General features: G+C 31.5%; 1 protein-coding gene across 4 annotated transcripts in view; it reads left to right on the top strand.

Annotated features, from left to right (window-relative positions):
• Positions 1 to 19393, top strand: part of LOC105248894 (UNC93-like protein) — a 66267-nt gene that overhangs the window by 36157 nt on the left and 10717 nt on the right. For 3 of the 4 annotated variants that reach the window (XM_025413127.1, XM_011253940.3, XM_011253941.3), the window contains 3 exons: positions 403 to 1130; positions 6903 to 7134; positions 17504 to 17666. In XM_025413127.1, the coding sequence (XP_025268912.1) occupies positions 419 to 1130; positions 6903 to 7134; positions 17504 to 17666 (1107 nt within the window). In that variant the 5' untranslated portion in view covers positions 403 to 418. Of the gene's footprint in view, positions 1 to 402; positions 1131 to 6902; positions 7135 to 17503; positions 17667 to 19393 lie in introns of those variants that run through there. The other variant, XM_025413128.1, reaches the window with a different exon arrangement.

Below are 19393 nucleotides of genomic sequence, written 5' to 3'. Positions count from 1 at the left end.
GCAATGAATGTTAAAGATTGTTATTATATTTAATTATTATATTATATTTATATTTATACACAAAGTATATACAAAGTTTTGCACGACTTTCAAAAATTTTTGGCATTAAATCTATATATAAATCTATATATATAATTGATTTAAGATTTTGTTAATTATATATTGTCTATGTGTGTGAGAAAGAGAGAGAGAGAGAGAGAAATAAAATTTATATAATTAATTGTTTACATATCTTTAATGTTTAGTTTACACGTTGAGAATATTCATAGAGATATTTAATTATCTTATAACTTAAATATTCTTAATTATATTAATAATATTAATTGTAATTATGGAGGGCAATTGGTTAATAATACGTTATCTATAAGCAAATATAAGTAATAAACAATTATGTATGTTTAGGTAGTCGACACGTAAAATGGTGACATCGCAAAACGATGGTGGTAGAAGTATGGGAGGTGGCGATGGCGGCGGCGGCGGCGGGGGCGATGACACGGTTTATACAGTGGCCGTGATGAGCGGCGGCGGTTATAGGAACGAGGGTTACAAGGACGACGGCACCGACGGCATACCGCCCGAACCGCAAAAACCGCCGCAGCTACCGGCGACAGATGACGATACGCAATCGCGGAAGTTCAAGGTGTCGCGCGGCGAGAAATGGCGTATCCTGAAGAACATTGGTACCGTGTCGATCGCTTTCATGGTGCAATTCACCGCGTTCCAGGGTACGGCAAATCTACAGTCATCGATCAATGCTAGCGACGGCCTCGGCACCGTATCACTCTCGGCTATCTACGCCGCCCTGGTGCTCTCATGTATTTTTGTACCCACTTTCCTCATCAAAAGGCTCACCGTCAAGTGGACCCTCTGTCTATCTATGCTCTGCTATGCACCATACATTGGCTCGCAGTTCTATCCTAAATTCTACACCTTGGTACCTGCCGGCGTACTCCTTGGTCTCGGCGCCGCGCCCATGTGGGCCGCCAAGGCTACATATCTCACACAAGTTGGTGGGGTTTACGCCAAGATCACCGATCAACCGATTGATGCTATCGTTGTACGGTTCTTCGGCTTCTTCTTCCTGGCGTGGCAAACCGCTGAACTCTGGGGCAATCTCATTTCTTCGCTTGGTAAGTTTCTTCTTCTTCGGCAGAATTCAAAACATTTTGAAAATTAAACAATCATTATTATACTGTTATTGTACTCGCAAGTATAAGAGCAAATAATCCGTGTTTATTTTTATTTTTATATTATAAAATTGAAAATATATACGTTTCTATTTCATAAAATATCAACTTTTACATTATTTTTAGAGTATACCGTGACGATACGTAAATAGATTTATTGGACTGCTATATGAATATTTTTATTATTATATGCAATATATTTTGATGAAATTTAAATTAATATGAAAAACACATGTTGTTTTTTCCGTAATTTGCATTTTATGACACAAAGGATATATCATATATATGTATATCAAAAAGATCAAAGTATTTTGGACTGGAGAATAATAATGAAAAAATTTTGTAACAATATGTAATAAACAAGAGATAATACAACAATAAAATCTATATTTTAATGTTACAATATATTATAATGTTGAATTTTTCAATATTTGCATATAATTACATGCACATAATTAATAATTGTTGGTACTTCGAAAAAAATTGATTTTTAGAATAATTCTTTTATTGTTGAGATTATAAAAGAGTTTAATAAACATTTTTATACGTGATGTATCATATCACATTAAACTGTACAGAAAAGCAGTCTCTCTTTGCTATCAATCAGGAATGTATAATAAAGACATTTTCTACATCTCAATAGCATACAACATTTTAATATTATCACCGTCTGTTTTTTACGCTTAATTAGCTTACAATATATTCATTAATGCCGCGCAAATATGCTCGTAGAATATGTGCACAATTGTACAACGGCTTATCAACTTGAACCATCTTGCTTATCTTGGTCGTATGTGTATATACTATAATTATATACGTTATAATTATAAAATCGCTAACTGATAATGGATAACTGATTAAAAAAATACATCTATTTAAACACAAATCATTAATATAAAAGTTTTGAGAGATTTTTATTAAAAAGTTAATATAAATTATAAAAACATATATAAAAAAAGAAATTGTATATAAAAATAACTCATTAAATTTTTTTTATTATTTCTTACTGATTTTATTATTTTTTATATTTATTTATAACATAGTAAAATCATATTATTTTTATATAGAAAATAGCTTATATATATATTTTTATTTTTTACTGTCAAGATATTTTATGTGTATACATATATATGTTTATAATTTTTCTAAAATTCTTTGAAAGAGAAAGTCTATTTTTATTTAGTTGAAATAAAAATTTAAAACAATATAGAACTGTAGAACATTTGGTTATGATTAAATAAAATATTTTTATCTTCAAAATTGGATAAGTTTCGCAGTAACAAGTACGCAGCATATCCGTACAGTAGAAACAGACGTTACAGTCAGACAGTCGGACTAAGTGCTCGGTTTTTCCCCTGATTCGCATCCTCATTCGTTTTGCGTTCGTCATATATGTGTGTGTGAAAGACAACACTGTCGGTGAAAGACTCCTCAAGCGAGACAGGCCGTGATAGCGACAGAGAGCGAATCGGACATTCGTCGAGAAGAAACGAGATTTATCCGGTATAAACCCGTAGTAGTCGGTTTCCGTACTACCTCGTACGCATTCCCCGTTGCTGCGTATATACGCACACGCACACACATACATACATATGCTCTGCAAAATATTATTGTGTGTCGATCTTACGTATGAAGAAACGATTTCTTCGATTTCTTTGCTCGTCGAATGTCTAATGTATTCAGACTGACGTTATATTTTGGACATAAGCGACATAATTTTGTAAGATCCGGAATGGGGAATATTTTATTATCAAAAATTTGAATTTAAAATATATGCTATAGAAAAAGAATATAAACTTAAATGTGAATATAATTTAAAAAATTACAAATAAATAAAAGTATAATCTTAAATAAAGAAATGAAATTTTTTTTTCATGATGTGCACTTTCTTGGTATTTGTAGAATTTATGATTGCAAATTTATTTGAAATTTGTAATGGTGTCACACGATATATATATATATATATATACACACACACACACACACACACACATATATATCATATGTATATATATATATATATATATATATATATATATACATATATATATAGATGTATCATTTATATTTTGCTTCATAATAAAATTATTCTAGATAAGTAATAAGTATCGCGCAAAGATAAAAATAAATAGTACACATAATATTAAATAATTATTGATGTTATTAAAGGTATTGATATGTGTGTGAAATAATATAATAGTATAGCATAAAGAGAACTAGAAAAGGAGTGAATACTTACTTTTATAGAAAAAAATAGTATTCTTTATTCTAAATAAGTGTAATTAAAACTCCTCTTAAATTATCGCGGAGAGAAAAGCTGATGCTAGGCAATATTTGCAAATGTACAAGATTTGCAAAGGTCAAGATTGTTTTGAGTCGAGGTCGACGTGTGTGTAATATAATAGCAATGAATGGTCGATAGTGACATGAAGGTTACGGATTACAGGGTGGGGGGAGGGAGGGGACAGGGTATAATTAAATAATTCACGTACACGATGAGATATTTATAAAATGATTCGAATACATGTAGGATTTTTTATCCATTATAACATTGATTATGGAAGAAATCGATATTAAATATATGATACCGTATTTACATAACATGGTAAATTCATCGTAAAAAATCTGTTTCATTTTTGCGGAATTATAAGACAAATTAACATTTTAATGATGTTAATTAGAATAAATTATAAATATAAATATAAGCTGTCTGAGCTGTCCTGCAATTATATGTATTTCTTGATATGTATTTCAATGTTTTATTATAAAAAATTTTGATTAGTGAAGATTATTATTGGTTGCAATCTTTTAATATTAAATGTCTCACAATCAGTAAAATAAGATTGCGATTTAAAATACATAAAAAGTAAAATTTATTTTAAGTTTAAATGAATAATAATTTCTTTATTTTATATATATTGTTTTTTTATTTTTTAATTTAGACTTAAAAATTGAATTTATTAAATAATTAAAAACTCTTTTGTTCCAATTTTAATTAAAATTTTAAACTCTCCATCAGCCTTTATTAGAGAAAAACATAAACATAAAATTGATAAAAAATATACTCTTGTTTTCATATAAAAAATTTATTATATTTCTACAATTTTAGTATTATAGTTCTACAATTTTATTTCTGCTATAATAAAAATATATTTTTTATCGTTCCATATAAAAGATATAATTCTTAATATCTTTTCTTCGTATTTTTTTTACTTATATTTACTATATAAAATCTTACAATTGTGTGTAATTCGAGTAAATGATTTTCTCGTACGTGCCTGTACTGTTTTAAAAGCAGATTTTCCGCGATAATTGATAAATGATTTTAAACACGACAAAATATTAACTCTACTCCGGTGAAAGTTCTTCTGGTTGACTTGACGGCGCGCACGGATTAACCTACGTAGATTCCGTAATGACGATACGCTTTGTTCAGAGCTATCGATTAGTTTCTCTCTCTCTTGTCCGGAAAATGTCGAAACGCTTGTACGAAATTGCGAGTAACGCAAGATTCCAAGTACACCGCGACGATAGAGGCTGAAAGTCGTACCGTGTCAGTAGTTCCGGTCGATGATTTAACCGGCGGGATGTGGCGACCGTTAATTTTTTACGGCAACGTAACGCATGCCGCAACTCGCTCAACGCATTGCGTGAACTCTCGACGCATTTGAGAAGGCTTTACACCCGTCTCTTATATTACGCGTTAATAATATATAACACGTGTACAGCGATCGCAAACCGTTGTTTTTTCAAGACTAATCGTTGCAAACGGGTAGGTCCTAACACTTTTAACTCGACTCATCACACATCGAATATCAACGAGATCCTTCGAGAAGATTCTCTCCGAACGATCGCATTCGAACGCGTGTCGTGCGTTTCCTCATTGGCGACATACATGTGCGTAGGCTGCGTTTACACAGCTGTCCGGGAATTTCTTTATCTTGTTATTCGCGAGCACTTGTCTACCGTATGCTTCGTCGATTGATTCAATGATTCTTTATTAACTTAATAATCGGACTCTTTTTCACTGAGACAGTACGTCATCAGGTCCAAAATGTTTATAATTTTTCTGACGACACAAAATGCAAACATGGCAAAAAATAATACATTAATGATATACTTGATTTGTCAAGGAATTTTTCCATTCATACGCAAGTATCTTTACGCAAAACGACTTTGCAGCTGTTTTAATGACTGTTTTAATAAAGCAATCAGAACACGTTGAGTAGATGAATGTCTATCGCGTTTTTATCCGACGTAACCAGTCACTATTTACATCCGACAAAGGTCTTTTCACGCGTCGTGACTAAAGGTGCAAAATATATCCCGCGATATGTCCCCACTAAAGATAAGTGCAACCGTGACACCGATGTTCGGTGTTACCTCCATAAGACGCGTCGATGTGCGCATAATCAATTTTTCGATCACGAAACAATGAAGCAAAATACATCTAGCGCGCAAACCGCATACCCACAAAACGATTGGGGAAGAGCCTCATCGGCAGTGAAATTCACTTATGAAATATTGATTTACGAAGAGTCCAGCTTCTCGCGTACTCTTCTATCGCACAGCTCTCTCGCGTCGATCGAGACGAGGCGGCATGCCCGTTTCCGGTTATGGCGTAACAGGTCGACCTCTCGATTTACCGCTCGCACACCTTCACTGTGTGCAATTCTTCGAGCGAACTAACATAATCGACGTGGCAATATAAATCGTTACGTGTCCCTTGCTCAAGTATATATGCATGCAATTGCCGAGTAGTTTACATTGATACTTAATTTTATTCCTTGATTGCAATATGTAAAATAGAATCATTTTATAAAATTGCCTTATGACAATATCATAGAAGTATGCGGTAAATTTAAACAGTAGAATTAAACAGCATTAGCAATCGAAATTGAAATGGACAGGAAATATACCGTATATACATGCTAGATTTATTAATAAACTTATCGTTGATTGCTAATTAAAACTAAAGTATTGTTAAAAATATCCTTATTTTTTTACTATCAATGCTTCTTGAATAAAAAAGTACCATGCTACTTATACTACTTTTGAATTAGAAATATTATAATATTCTGCAATAATTATTTCTTCTTGTTTAGAATATTAATATGAAAATGGTGAGTATTGTAAGAGGCAATAATTATTTTTGTTCATTTCAAATCATTTGTATAATTGAAATTGGCTCTTTTTTTAACTACGATACTAAAATCATTTTTTTCTATCGAAAAAGAATACGACTTTTATATAATTCAGATAGTAAACATATATTGAAATATTACTTTAAGAAACTAAATTTCTTAAATTTCATGTAGATCCTAGAATATTTAATTTCAAAGAGCACAAGAACAAATTGATAACATAGTATGATCGTAATAAAATCTTTTCATAACAAATATTTTCTTATAGAAAATGTAAAATATTAAAATAGATTCTCTGTCTCCTTTCTTTTTCTGTAATTTTCCTTTTATAGAAATTTTTTATTAAAAACTAATATGAAGACATTTTGTTAGGAAGAGATTAGATTGTTTATATTATAGTAAAATAATAAATAAAATAATATAGATCTTCATATATAAATTTTTATAATAATATCGAAAAACCACTCTCAATCTCTATTTCATTTTTCGAAATAAATTCGAAGAAGCAGCTTAGCAGTGAAAGCGCAAACGTGTTTGAGGAAACGACTCAGAGATCACTTTCAAATTGCAGTGCTAAGCGACGGCGGACACGGTGGCAGCGGGGGCGGCGGCGGTAGCAACAGCACGACCAGCTGGGATAAAATCAAGCTGTGCGGCGCGGATTTTTGCGTCCTTGGCAACGGAGGCCACGAGAACCTGGAGCGACCGCCAGAGTCGGAGATCTATGAAATCTCGGCGATCTATCTCACGTGCGTCGTCGTCGCGGTAATAATCGTCGCTTTGTTCGTCGATCCTCTTTCCAGGTGAGTGCCGAATATGCCGGAACGAAAGTTGTCGCCGGAGGCAGGGGGATGCTAATCATTCGAGAGCGACGCGTTTTTATTGCCTGCCAGTATCGGCAGATTTAACGATCGTAACATTTCGCGATGGAATTGCGCGTCAGAATGAACAAGGACAAGCTGCATGAGCGGCCATTGAAAAACGTTAGAGAGTAATCGGGGCTGGCGAACCTGATTACCTACTTTTTGGCGCGCTGTCAGTAATTGAAGATAACGCGCCGAATATTAATCGAGCGGATTTACATACATCTCTATCGTATTGAGAGAAAAAGTTTCATTTAAAAAGAGGTGAAACGAGGCAAATTGGGAGCTATGTTTTCTTCATTTTTTAGAGGAATTATTATTGTTTAAAAAATCATAAATATAAATGTTACGTACGAAAAGAATATTATAGAAGAAATTGGAAATGCGTTTTTTATAAATTTTAAATCAATAAAATTCTTTGATGAAAATTTAAACAAAACTTTAATTTTTGTAAAATGACAAAAAGAGGTAAAGCTCTCTGTAAATTCAAAATTAAAGTAGTCAATTAGGCGTGGAGAGTTAAAGGTCGAACAATCGTTGCGATTGGAGTTGTATCTCCTTTAAAATTACTATTAGTTTATATTCTTTCTGCATTTAATAATCACCGCTTTCTTTCTCTGCGAACCGTTTTATAAAATGCTCTAACTTCGTTACTAAATTTGCGCTGAAGATGACTTAAAAATAAGTCGAAACGTCCGCACACATCTTTAATTCTTATATATATTATATCGGTTTTGTTTTTTGAGCTTGTATTATGAATTATTAATATATTTTTTGATATTTTTTGATTAATTACCTACATTATTAATTTGACCTTTAGCTCTCTACGCCTAATTGACCACTTTAATTTTGTAAAATGATTCAACGTGGAATCAAATCACAGTTAATGTAATTTTGCCAAAGTGTTTAAAGACACTTAACAACGTTTCATTTGCTAATATCTCTACTTAATATCAAGAGGAAATTTAAATAAAACCTCAATACATATTTAATTTGAGACATAGTTATTAAAGTCTTTCAGCAGTCGATGTAAGAGAATACATCGATTTTAGAGAGACTCTCTCTCTCTCTCTCTCTAACTCTCTTTAGTTTACGCTGCTTTATAATACATCGAAGGATACGAGCACTTAGTATTGACGCAACGAGCGAGTCCAGAAACTTACCGACTTTTAATAAGTATGGTTCACGCTACGTGTAGCGTTATGCAATCGTCACAGCCGGCACATCCTGTCGGATGTACGCTATTTCGCAATCATAAGCAGAGCAATGGTTACGATGATCCCAAAATGGAGGTAGGAAAGAGGGAATTCGGGTTGATGTTTCGCGGATCATGTCTATCAAGCTGTGGTTATATAAGACAAAAACATGACACACCGTGAAAATAATTTCAACTCATTTGTCTTCGTCGTCTTTGAATAATGACAGGAAAGAAGCGATCGTTTAAAACAACAACTTTTTGGACCGGATTTTTAATTAATCGGGTAATCCAGGTAATGTATAAGCATTATATATGTATAAAATATGTGTATATATATATATATATATATATATATATATATGTACATGTATACGTATATATGTATACAAGTTTAATTGCAAGTGGCTTATTGCACAGAGAACATGAGTCAATCTTTTTATGTACAAACGAGTCGGATGAATTAGATTTTAATCTTTTTTCCTGGGAATACAATTATGTAAATTGTGTGTGTTCAACTCTATAAATTATTCGAATTAAAAAACAACTAAAAATATTCAAATAGTATTTTACGTAACGAATTAAAAAGAAATAATCTGTTAATAAACAAAAATTTTGCTTATTGTGCTCGAATTTTGCACAAAGGGATGTGTATTTCGCTCTTTTACAGACAACCGATATTGTGCGAAAAAAATGCCCGGCTCTTAAATCAGGAGGAAAAATATCTGTCTCTCGGTCGAATTGTTGCATTATATTTAGAATAGCTTGATGAAAATACGATGCGATCGCGCGTGACGTCGCTATATTCATAAAACGACTACGCGGGTGATGACAGTTTGAGCTGTGCAATTCACACAGTGCAAAATCATAGATAAAATATATCATTGTCAGTGATTGTGCACACCGATAAGATGATTTGGTACGAATATGATGGAGGCAGCTTCCTTTGTTACATCCCGCGCATGTCATCTCTCATGCGCTATAATTGCGGTATGCTCTACCTTCGCAATTAGACTTCATTGTTGGCTCAACGCGCAATTACAGGCTTCTTTGTGATGAACAGGTTTTGCGTCCTACTCACGTGGATCAATGTCGTGGAGGATACTAATGAAACAAATGCTTTTTTTCAACTTTCTAGAAGTATTCGAGGAACCATTTGTTAATCTGTAGATTGCTTTATGTTTGCTCGCATTTAGAAATTGAAAGTAGTCCGACGCTTTTGTAGTCATCTTGTTTAATCGAATAACTCTGCGAAATAAATCTGTTTAAACAAAAATTATAGTACATGTATTTTTTTAAATAGAGAGGAGTATGTATCTCTTAGAAAAAAAGATTTAGCTGAGAATTTTTATTTTATTTTAGTGAAAATTTGAGGATTGGAAATTGAGAATTATAATTTTTTATATAAAAAATTGGAAACTATAATTTTTCATATAAATATTATTTATATCCATTTTTAATGACAATCAATTTTTACATCAATGTTAAATGCGCGCGTCCTTGAACATACTGCAAAGCATATTAACTATAATCTCTGTACTGGAATCTACTGTACTGTTTTTGTATTTTTTTACATCGATTATTGAGAGATAATAAACTTAAGATTCACTGTTTAATATTACTTCTCATTTACTCAGTTAATCGCAAAATATTCAAGCATAAAAAAAATTGATAAATCGATTGAATTTTCCTCTTTTTTTTTCTTTCTTGACTTTGTTATAGGAATTAATAAAATTTTATTCCTAAGAGATCGTAAGAAGATAGAAATGTGACATTGATATTAATTGAATGAAAGAATTAGCTCAGAAATATGTACTTTAAATATGCGAATAATATCAACATTGATATATTCAAACTCTATTTATAGAGCTGCTGTTTCGTTTATGCCATCGGTAAAATCATGCTTTTCGTATTCATCCTGCCACGGGAAGATACTCAAGGACGCGTTTGTCCGGATGTAAGCAACTCTTAATGATACGTTGTCTGCCAAATTATTATCAGGCCGTAGATTAGATTGCAACTTAACATTACAAAATCTTACAAAATACGTACTTTGGTTAAATGTACATTACGTTAATTACCCTGTTCGTGATTAATACAATTGACCTTCCGTCGCTGAGATAGAAAGATATCGCTAATGTAGACGTAATACTAACGACACTTTTATATTGAATACTATCGTTATCTCCGACTATAAAGCCGTGGATAAGCAAAATAGAGAGGAAGACCTTCCTGCGGATAGGTTTTGTTTCCTGTCCGCACACTTGGCCGATTCGTTTAATGAATTGTTTTTATAGATGTCTACGATGAAATACACATTTACGTTTTTCTCGTCGTGAGACATCAAGGCTTCATTCAATGCGATCACTAGATAAATCAGTCAGTTGGGACTTCTTTATGAAAAAAACGAACAGTAAAGTATTATGCTCGTAATTAAATGATATGTGAGAGATACTATTAGATTTATTCCCGATTTTAATTATGGCGTTACGGTTTTACGGTTTGCATAACAATAGATTTTCATTGTTTTTGTACACCGCTGCGCGAAATATTCTGCAATTTCTTATTATTTAATTCAATTCTTTCATGATAATATAATTTGCTATGTGTTCAAATAATGAGTATTACATATTATCTGTCTTAATTAGCAATGTTTTTTATATTTAAAATTAGATCAAACTTTTATAAAAATTTTTATAATAATAAATAATAATATTTGATATAAAAATGTACATAATAGTTGTATGATATCTTTCTGCAATAAAGGCAATCGACTTTTTGTATTTTTTATAACGGAAATTTTTCACGAATATAATAATAAGAAATTAATACTAATTAATTTGTAAAATTTAATTTGTAAAATTGTTAAAATTTTGTCTATCTTTTAACTTCTATTTTAATCTTTCTGTCCTTCTATTTTAATCTTTTTTAATATTTCGTAACTGATGAATATTCTTTGAGATTCTGAATAATTTTATTATTTCCTTTTAGATTTGAACATCCTTGTATTATGCTTATGCTCTTATGTTTTTTTTCCATTCTAATGACGAATTTATCCGGAACTCTGTAACTATACTTACACATCTTTAATTGCTGGGAGAATTTACGATGGTCATAGAGAGCTGTAGTTCGCGAATTGTTTCTTCGCAAGGTAGTCTCTTCTAATTTACGTGTGTTAGCGTGAGTTTTGATAACGAGAAACTCACAGTGCTAGTCTGACGAAAGGAAAACGATTATTAAGCAATGCTCGCAGTTGTACTAGTTATAGGGTGTTTCAAAAGTGTGTTTCATGATATCTTTAAATTATAGATTTATCTACATTTTTTATTGTCAATTTATTCTTAGAATCTCATGTAAAATCATTATTTACCGCAATTTCTAATTGCTAACATTTAATTTAATAAGATGTTGATCAAATCTAAAAAAAACATGTTATTAAATAATAAAGTTGCATTTAAAATTATTTATTGTTTTAAAATTTAACTCGCTGAGAAAGAAATGTTTTTAAATTATCTACAAATTAATAAAGGTAATCGATTTTTTATCTTGAATGAATTAATATCTTGAATTTGTCGAAAAAAAATATTACAGTAAGAGACACTCTGTAGATATACATTTTATCATAGTTGCAGTAAAACAAATGTATTTAGGACACGCGACGGCACGTACCGATACAACAACTTCCCATTTGTTGCTCGTGTTTTCGCTTAAATCTGCGAGACTAGCACTTCTTTGTTATCGCTCTGAAAGAAACATATTCCCTTTGTTCACAAACGCATCTGTTATCGTAAATGTAAGAAGCAGATCGTGCATAAATATTAAATTTGTGCGATTTGCTTAAAATTAAAAAATTTTTTTTGCTATTCTAGTTACATATAAGTTAGTTTTTTAGTAAACAAAAAATTCGCGAATATTTTATATCGTACATTGAAATAATCATATCTAAAAATCATCATTTTTAATAAATGCGAATTACTTATATTTCTAATCATGATTTATTCATATAATATCATAAAAATATTAAAATAAAAAGAAAATATCTCTCTACTTAATATTCTTTTAGTGCGTTATTTTATCAATATATTCTTATATTTTTTTCCACTAATGATTCTTCTTAGGGTAGACTCGCGTGTCGGTGTCTGAATCAAAGAGTCTTCTCGCGCTTCTCTCTTTTCCGAGCATTGAAATTTCGCGATTGTCGATGTTTTGCGCGTTGCGTAATCCGCAGACCGATGCATGGTACGGCGCTGCTGCGATTCATTCATGCGATCGCTTACGAAGATATGTGTTGTCGTTCGATAATCGCTCACGATGAAACATCATGCAGCGCATAATACTAGTGCAGTTAGAAAAACTGACTGTTTTCCCTATGCGCATATGTACGTATCTCTTCTTCCGGTCCGCACATTATATACAAGCCGCTAATTTGCTTTTGATTGTATAGATAGATGAACGCATACATTGGGGCACAAGACAAGACTATATACATATAATATGTTGCGTGTAGCGAGCACTCGAGTCCTTTTCCGGTACCAGCCGCTTTGATATCCTACCGGCTTCAAACGTGTCTATTTGTTGATTACAAATTTAATTTTTAATGCGATAAATTTCTGATGTAAATATAATTAGTAATAATAGGAAAATCCGGATAGGAAATATTAAATTAACAGAATAATTAAATAACTTAATTGTATAGTTGCAGAATCGATTTTATCTTTATATAATACACACACACACACACACACACACACACACACACACACACACACACACACACACACACACACATATATATATATATATATATATATATAAACGCTATTAATATACATAAATGATTATTAAAAAAAAATATATATATATATTTCTTATTTGCTAAAAATATATGTCAATGTACTAATGTTTTTCTAAAAAATTGAATTAACAATTAAATTTAATACATTCCTATTTTATTTTATATCGAAATTATAAGAAATTAATCACCGAAAATTAATTATCACAAATTTCTAAAATATTAATATTTGAATAGCTATATAAATCCGGTATGAATATTATTCAAAATTATTACAAGAAAGATATCATAGAAATATGGACGGTTTATCTTTTTTATTTTTTATTTTTCTAAATGAAATACGTTATTGGTTTTTCCAGATCATTTTAAGAAAACAATGAATCTGTTTAGTGAATGCAGCTGACAGTTTACTATACAGTATATAGCTAACTATGTCGCTGCAATCTAGCACAGGCATCATTAAAAGAAAGATAATCCTCATTCGCATAATGTTTGTTACGTTCCAGGAAGATAAATCGCAGAACAAAAGAACGTACCAGCCGTACGTAAATTAAATTATCAAAATATTGGCATACTATATATGGATAATTTAAATATTAATATATTCTTTGCAAAATCAATTTAATCTTACATGTATGTTATAAATCAAATAATAATAAATTGTGTGAAAAGCCGTGTTGCTATAAATTTCTGGAATATAATATTACTGTTTTTCGCACAATTTGTAACTTTTCAATTCAGGCAGATAATAAATATTATTTATTAAATAATTATAAATTATGTAAATATTTAAGATCTAACACAGTACAAAGAATATTATACTTCAGAGAGAGAATATATAATATTACATTTAAAAGTAGTTACTTTTTCACATAAATTTAGAGAGTATTAGATTGAATTTAGCTAAATTATACTTTTATAATTTAAAAATTGCATTTCATTTATTTAACACACACATATGAAAAGAATTAAGAATACTTAATATCGATCCAGATTAGTTTGAATAACTATGTTTGGCAATTATCGAACATTTGGTTGAATATTTTTTTTCGCAGAGTATCCAAAGAGTCGATTGTATATATTGTCGCTCTTTCGCTCTTTTTCTTCTCATTATCGTTTATTGCAATAATAATATCGTCCGTTATATCTGTGTATTGGATAAGTAAGAGAGCTAAGCGTGTTAGATCCGTATGCAGATTGCGGCCAAAACGTCTCGAGTTCTGTATCTTCTACTCGCGCTGTTTCCAAGGCTGCATCATAATAATTCAGACCGAGTCTATGCACGTTGGAAAGTTTCACAGTTGAAAGAGAAAGAGATTAAAAGAGAGAAACGCTTATAGACTAAGTACGTTCGTGCGACCGTATATATAAAAATTACGTGTGATCGACACAAAGACGCGAAATATAATAACGAATAATGATAACGAGAACGTTAAGCTTATTTATAAAATTGAGCAGAATACCGGTTGTGTCCTGCAAATTACGAACAATCATTCGATAAGTAGAAAAAACTAGAATTAAGCATAGAAATAATTTCGAGAACTATCTCGTTATCAATATCGATTTAACTCCTGCACTATTAATCGAACGGATTACTCATGCTTAGAGAATTAATTTAGATTAGAAGTTTGCATGATTAATGTGCGATCGAATACATTTCTCTTCAATGTCCTTAACGGATCGAACAGTATAACATTAAATCGCGCGGTACCAGTCCATTGAAAATATCAATCAGAAACTTTTTTAATTATATATTTAGATTAACGCGTAGTGATTTTGCGCATAAAAGCGCGTTTTTCGTAAAAACATACGTGTATAATATGCATTTACACTGTGATTTTTCGGTCTCTGACAAACCGATAAATCGACAAATAGGAAAGCGTTTCGCGGTGATTTTCAAATAATATCGATTTGCATAAATTAGCAAATTATGGAAATGAAGCAAACTGATTGGAGAATAGTATGATCGTGTTTATCGTTTATGTTACACATGACAATAGGAGAAAACGATAAATCAATGTGAAAATAACTAGTATAATTATTGAAAGAAAAATCCTTTTTTTTAGAATTAATAAGAGAATTAGAATTAATAATTATGAAAAAGAGCAGATTTAAAAGCTACGATATAATTATATTCTTTGCAATAATTTTATACATTACTTATATTTTTAATATATTATAGACTCTTAAAATTGTAATCACTGAAAAAGGGAAATATTAAATTTTTAAATTTGAGAAAATACGCACGTATATACAAATTGGGAAATAATTTTCATTATTTGAGAAATTATTTTTAATAAAAAGAGAATTAAAAACTATATTTTTAATTTATATTATATTTCAAATTGTGTGTGAAGAGATAGTAAATATTTAATGTGGTATATAATGTAAGATTTATATTAGAGATAGATTTTATATATTAGATAGAATTTCTGACACAGAAATCACGCAAGTTGCAAGAAGGCTCTGTTCAACTAAGGAGCTAGTTAGATAAGTTTACTGTTGGAAAAACTATTGAAATAAATAAGATCCTTCGGAATCAGCGTACATTAGATACATAATTTAATCGATATCGTATTAATCACTATCACCTAATGAAATGTTCGTGCTTTCTGGGCAAAATATATCATTATTTCTCTTTATTTTGTCGAACATTTGCACGCGGAAACGACTTTGTAGCATCATTGAAAAGAAATCAGCATATGAATAAAAAGTGGTGTCGACAATAATAATTTGTCTTTAATCAAGTATGAGTCTGAGATCTCGTCATCTATCCCGATCGCTCGTCAAATCATTAATACGTGCATGATTAACACTCGATTAAAAAATAATATGGGGCAGTCATGTAGATCACTATCGAAAAATATGTACGAATTGTTCCACATTTTGATACGTCTCATTTTATCCGAAGGTAAGTTTGAGATACATCTATCTTTGCATAAGTGTCGATTCGCATTACGTTCTCCGCGGATCTAGACAGTGGCCGTGGCTTCGACCGGGCCCAGAAATACGGCAAACGTGTTCTCAGGAATGTCGTCCTCTGGGGTGGAATATTCGCTGAGCTGTCGACCGTTTAGCGCAATCGAAAGAATACTTTATGAATTCAGCGATAAGATACCGATTGTATCGTTGTACCATCTCGAATCCCAACGAATCTCGCAAGTCTTTAGAACGATTTATGTCTATTTGGTTTGTCAACTAAATTTAGTATCGGGATTTTGTATGTCGGATTTTTTGTTGCGGTATGTACAAAAGTGCCTCTCTCATTCCTCTGCGATATTTATATTAATCTTATGATGCATGATATAAACCTTTATTATATTGATATACCGATATTATCTTTCGAATTTTAGCTCGGAGAGGGGTTTATTTGCGGACCCATGTTCATAAGAAAAAAAAATCTTATTTTGATCTCTAGAATACGCTCTTAAAGTTTAGTGCATCATTTCAGATACATCCTATATAACATGTAACATATTAATAAATAATATACAATATATTGCAATGATTTTTTGACGTGAAATATTAAATGTCGTTCTTTATGCTGTGTTACAAAAAATATTGTATCAGAACTTTTATTTTTAAAATTTTTTATTTTTTTAAAGGTGAGAAGAATAGAACTCATGCATTATTATTTTGTTCAGCCATTGATTTATTATGGGTAATGGAAAATATGAATCGGCTCATATGTCATCCGAGTTCACATTTACGTGACATTTGCGACACGAAACGATGAATGAATCCGGCTTGAGCACGCGATATCGTTCAATGGCAGTATATGCCAATTGGAAGTTTGCTAATTGCGCAATCCATTTCCGCGTGGCTCGCATTGCACGGACACTGAATAAGCACATGGATGGTACAATCGCGATGATAATTAATCTCGGTTGTCATTAATCCACATTGAAGCGAGCATGCTCTTCCTCTTTGCGAATAGCGCAAAAGTTCGCCGGAAAATCATAGATTCTAGCGACGGTTAATCATCATTGTTTATTCATGTTTCCCGCTTTTTTGTCCATCTGATTCTTGACTTATGTATTACATATGAAATTATGTTCAATGTAAAGCGCAACCACGCTGAGTATTAAATTATAATTGTAATAATAGTTATATAAAAAAAATTTTGAATAATTTTAAATTTTAGATCAATTATCTCATACGCTTTGTTTTCGTTTACATCTATTGCGAAAATTAGAAATAGACTTGTATTCAAATACAGAATTAAACTAAATCAATTAAGTTTTAGAACAAGGTACAGAGATAGTATTTTAGCGTCTTGAGAAGACATTTTAATGCTCATAGAATTTTCAATCATCTTTCAGGTACGGCGAGAAGCAACGACGGTCGGATAGTCAAGAAATAAGCGGTATTCAATTGCTCTCTGCTACAGCTTACCAGTTAAAGAAGCCTTATCAACAATTATTAATACCGATCACGGTATGGATCGGTATGGAGCAGGCTTTCATCGGCGCCGATTTTACGCAGGTGAGTTTTTGAAATGCGTAAATGAAATTTTTAAATCGCTCTCGTTCTATATTTCTATCGACATAAATTAATATTAAAAATGTAATTTCTATAAGATCTGATATTAATTGAAAGAAAAAATATTTATATTACGCAATATTTGATTTTATCTTTTTGATATATATAAATCGATGAAAGTTTTTAATTGAATGCAACATATATATATATATATATATATATATATATATGTATATATATATATACATGTATTATATGCTTATGATAACAGTAAAAAAGAATTCTAATTCTTTATTTTTTAACAAAGAATATCAAAAAAATCTTCTATTCTTAAATTTAACATTTTATGAAATATTCACATAATTAATAATAATTATTATCGTTTGATATTGATAGATGAATATGAATAAATGAATTTATAATAGATAGATTCATTTATGGATACTGAAATGTGTAGCACTTTCTAATGACAGCTTCGATCGCCATATAAATTAGTGCCGGTCACTCCCTTTCGCATACATTGTAAATTGCAATCGCTATTGAAAACAATGGTATTCTATTTTGCAACCTATACATTGCAATTCCATGTATCGACCTTTTATTGCGAGCCATTAGATCCATAGCATTCTCGCGAATCATTGATAAGCAAATCCTTGATTTCGAACCAGGATACAACATTAACGAAATGCAATGACGTCAACTCAATCTACCTCCATAATTATTATCGAGCCGTCATCGAGTGACGAGGAGATAAAAAAAGAGGTGAAGAAAAAAGCCGAGTTCCGTATTCTCGCTTATAATATTTTTATTTCTTATTCTCGAGCACGTACTGTCCGGTTTTATTTATGGCGTTAAACGCGCACGAAGATTTATCGGCGCCATTTCACAATAGCGTACATCGCTGTGATCTATGGCAAATGTAATTATTTATCATGACAAATGGCAGTCTTCGAGAATGGTAAAAACTTGATCATAGGAGGAACATTTCATATGAGATAGGACGGATACGTGTCGATACAAAGGAGAACTTGTAGCCTATGCGAAAACTTGAAAAAAACGTTCGGTTTTACTACATTAGAGTTAAAGTAATGATACAATCGCAACACGCAAGTCAGATGATTATTTATATTGCAAATCTGTAATCGGAAATGTAAATATTGATATTGAAGATATTTAATGAAACTCTCAAATCAGTGATCTACATTTTCTAAAACAAAATAAAATTGAATAAAATTATTTATCAATTATACTCACAATCAAGTATTTAAAAGATATTTAGAGAATGAGCCTTTCTTGAAGCATATCCTGAGAATCTGTGGATAACCTACTTTTGAAGAAGAAGAAATGTATGATGGAAGCCTCTCACAATCGATCGCCAAGCTTCTATAACCGGTTGGTCTCTAAGTAGATTTTCTCTTTTTGTGCGTTTCAACTGGCACCAGAGTCTGCCTTCCCCGATCCGACCTCGAATTATTGCAAGTCGGGACGATAGTCTTCGTCCTCTTCATCGTCGATAGCAGCAAGTAGTCTTCGACCGTAGCGGAAATAAGTGGACACTTTTCTTTTCGTCGGCATGGAAACTGTCATCAAGATTGCGAACGCGAAGTCGACGACATAGCCGATGACGTCGGATCTCTCTAGATCTTTTACTCCGTTTTGATTGTTGATCGCGAGGTGAAGATTTGTTGTTCCATTATCTATAGGATTACTGTCAGTTTTCGCTTCCATTA

This window comes from Camponotus floridanus, unplaced genomic scaffold (genome assembly GCF_003227725.1).
Source record: "Camponotus floridanus strain SB8 unplaced genomic scaffold, Cflo_v7.5 scaffold60, whole genome shotgun sequence".
NCBI classification, from domain to species: Eukaryota; Metazoa; Arthropoda; class Insecta; order Hymenoptera; family Formicidae; genus Camponotus; species Camponotus floridanus.
The sequence above is the reverse complement of the archived record's forward strand: the minus strand, read 5'-3'. Positions and strand labels throughout refer to the sequence as shown.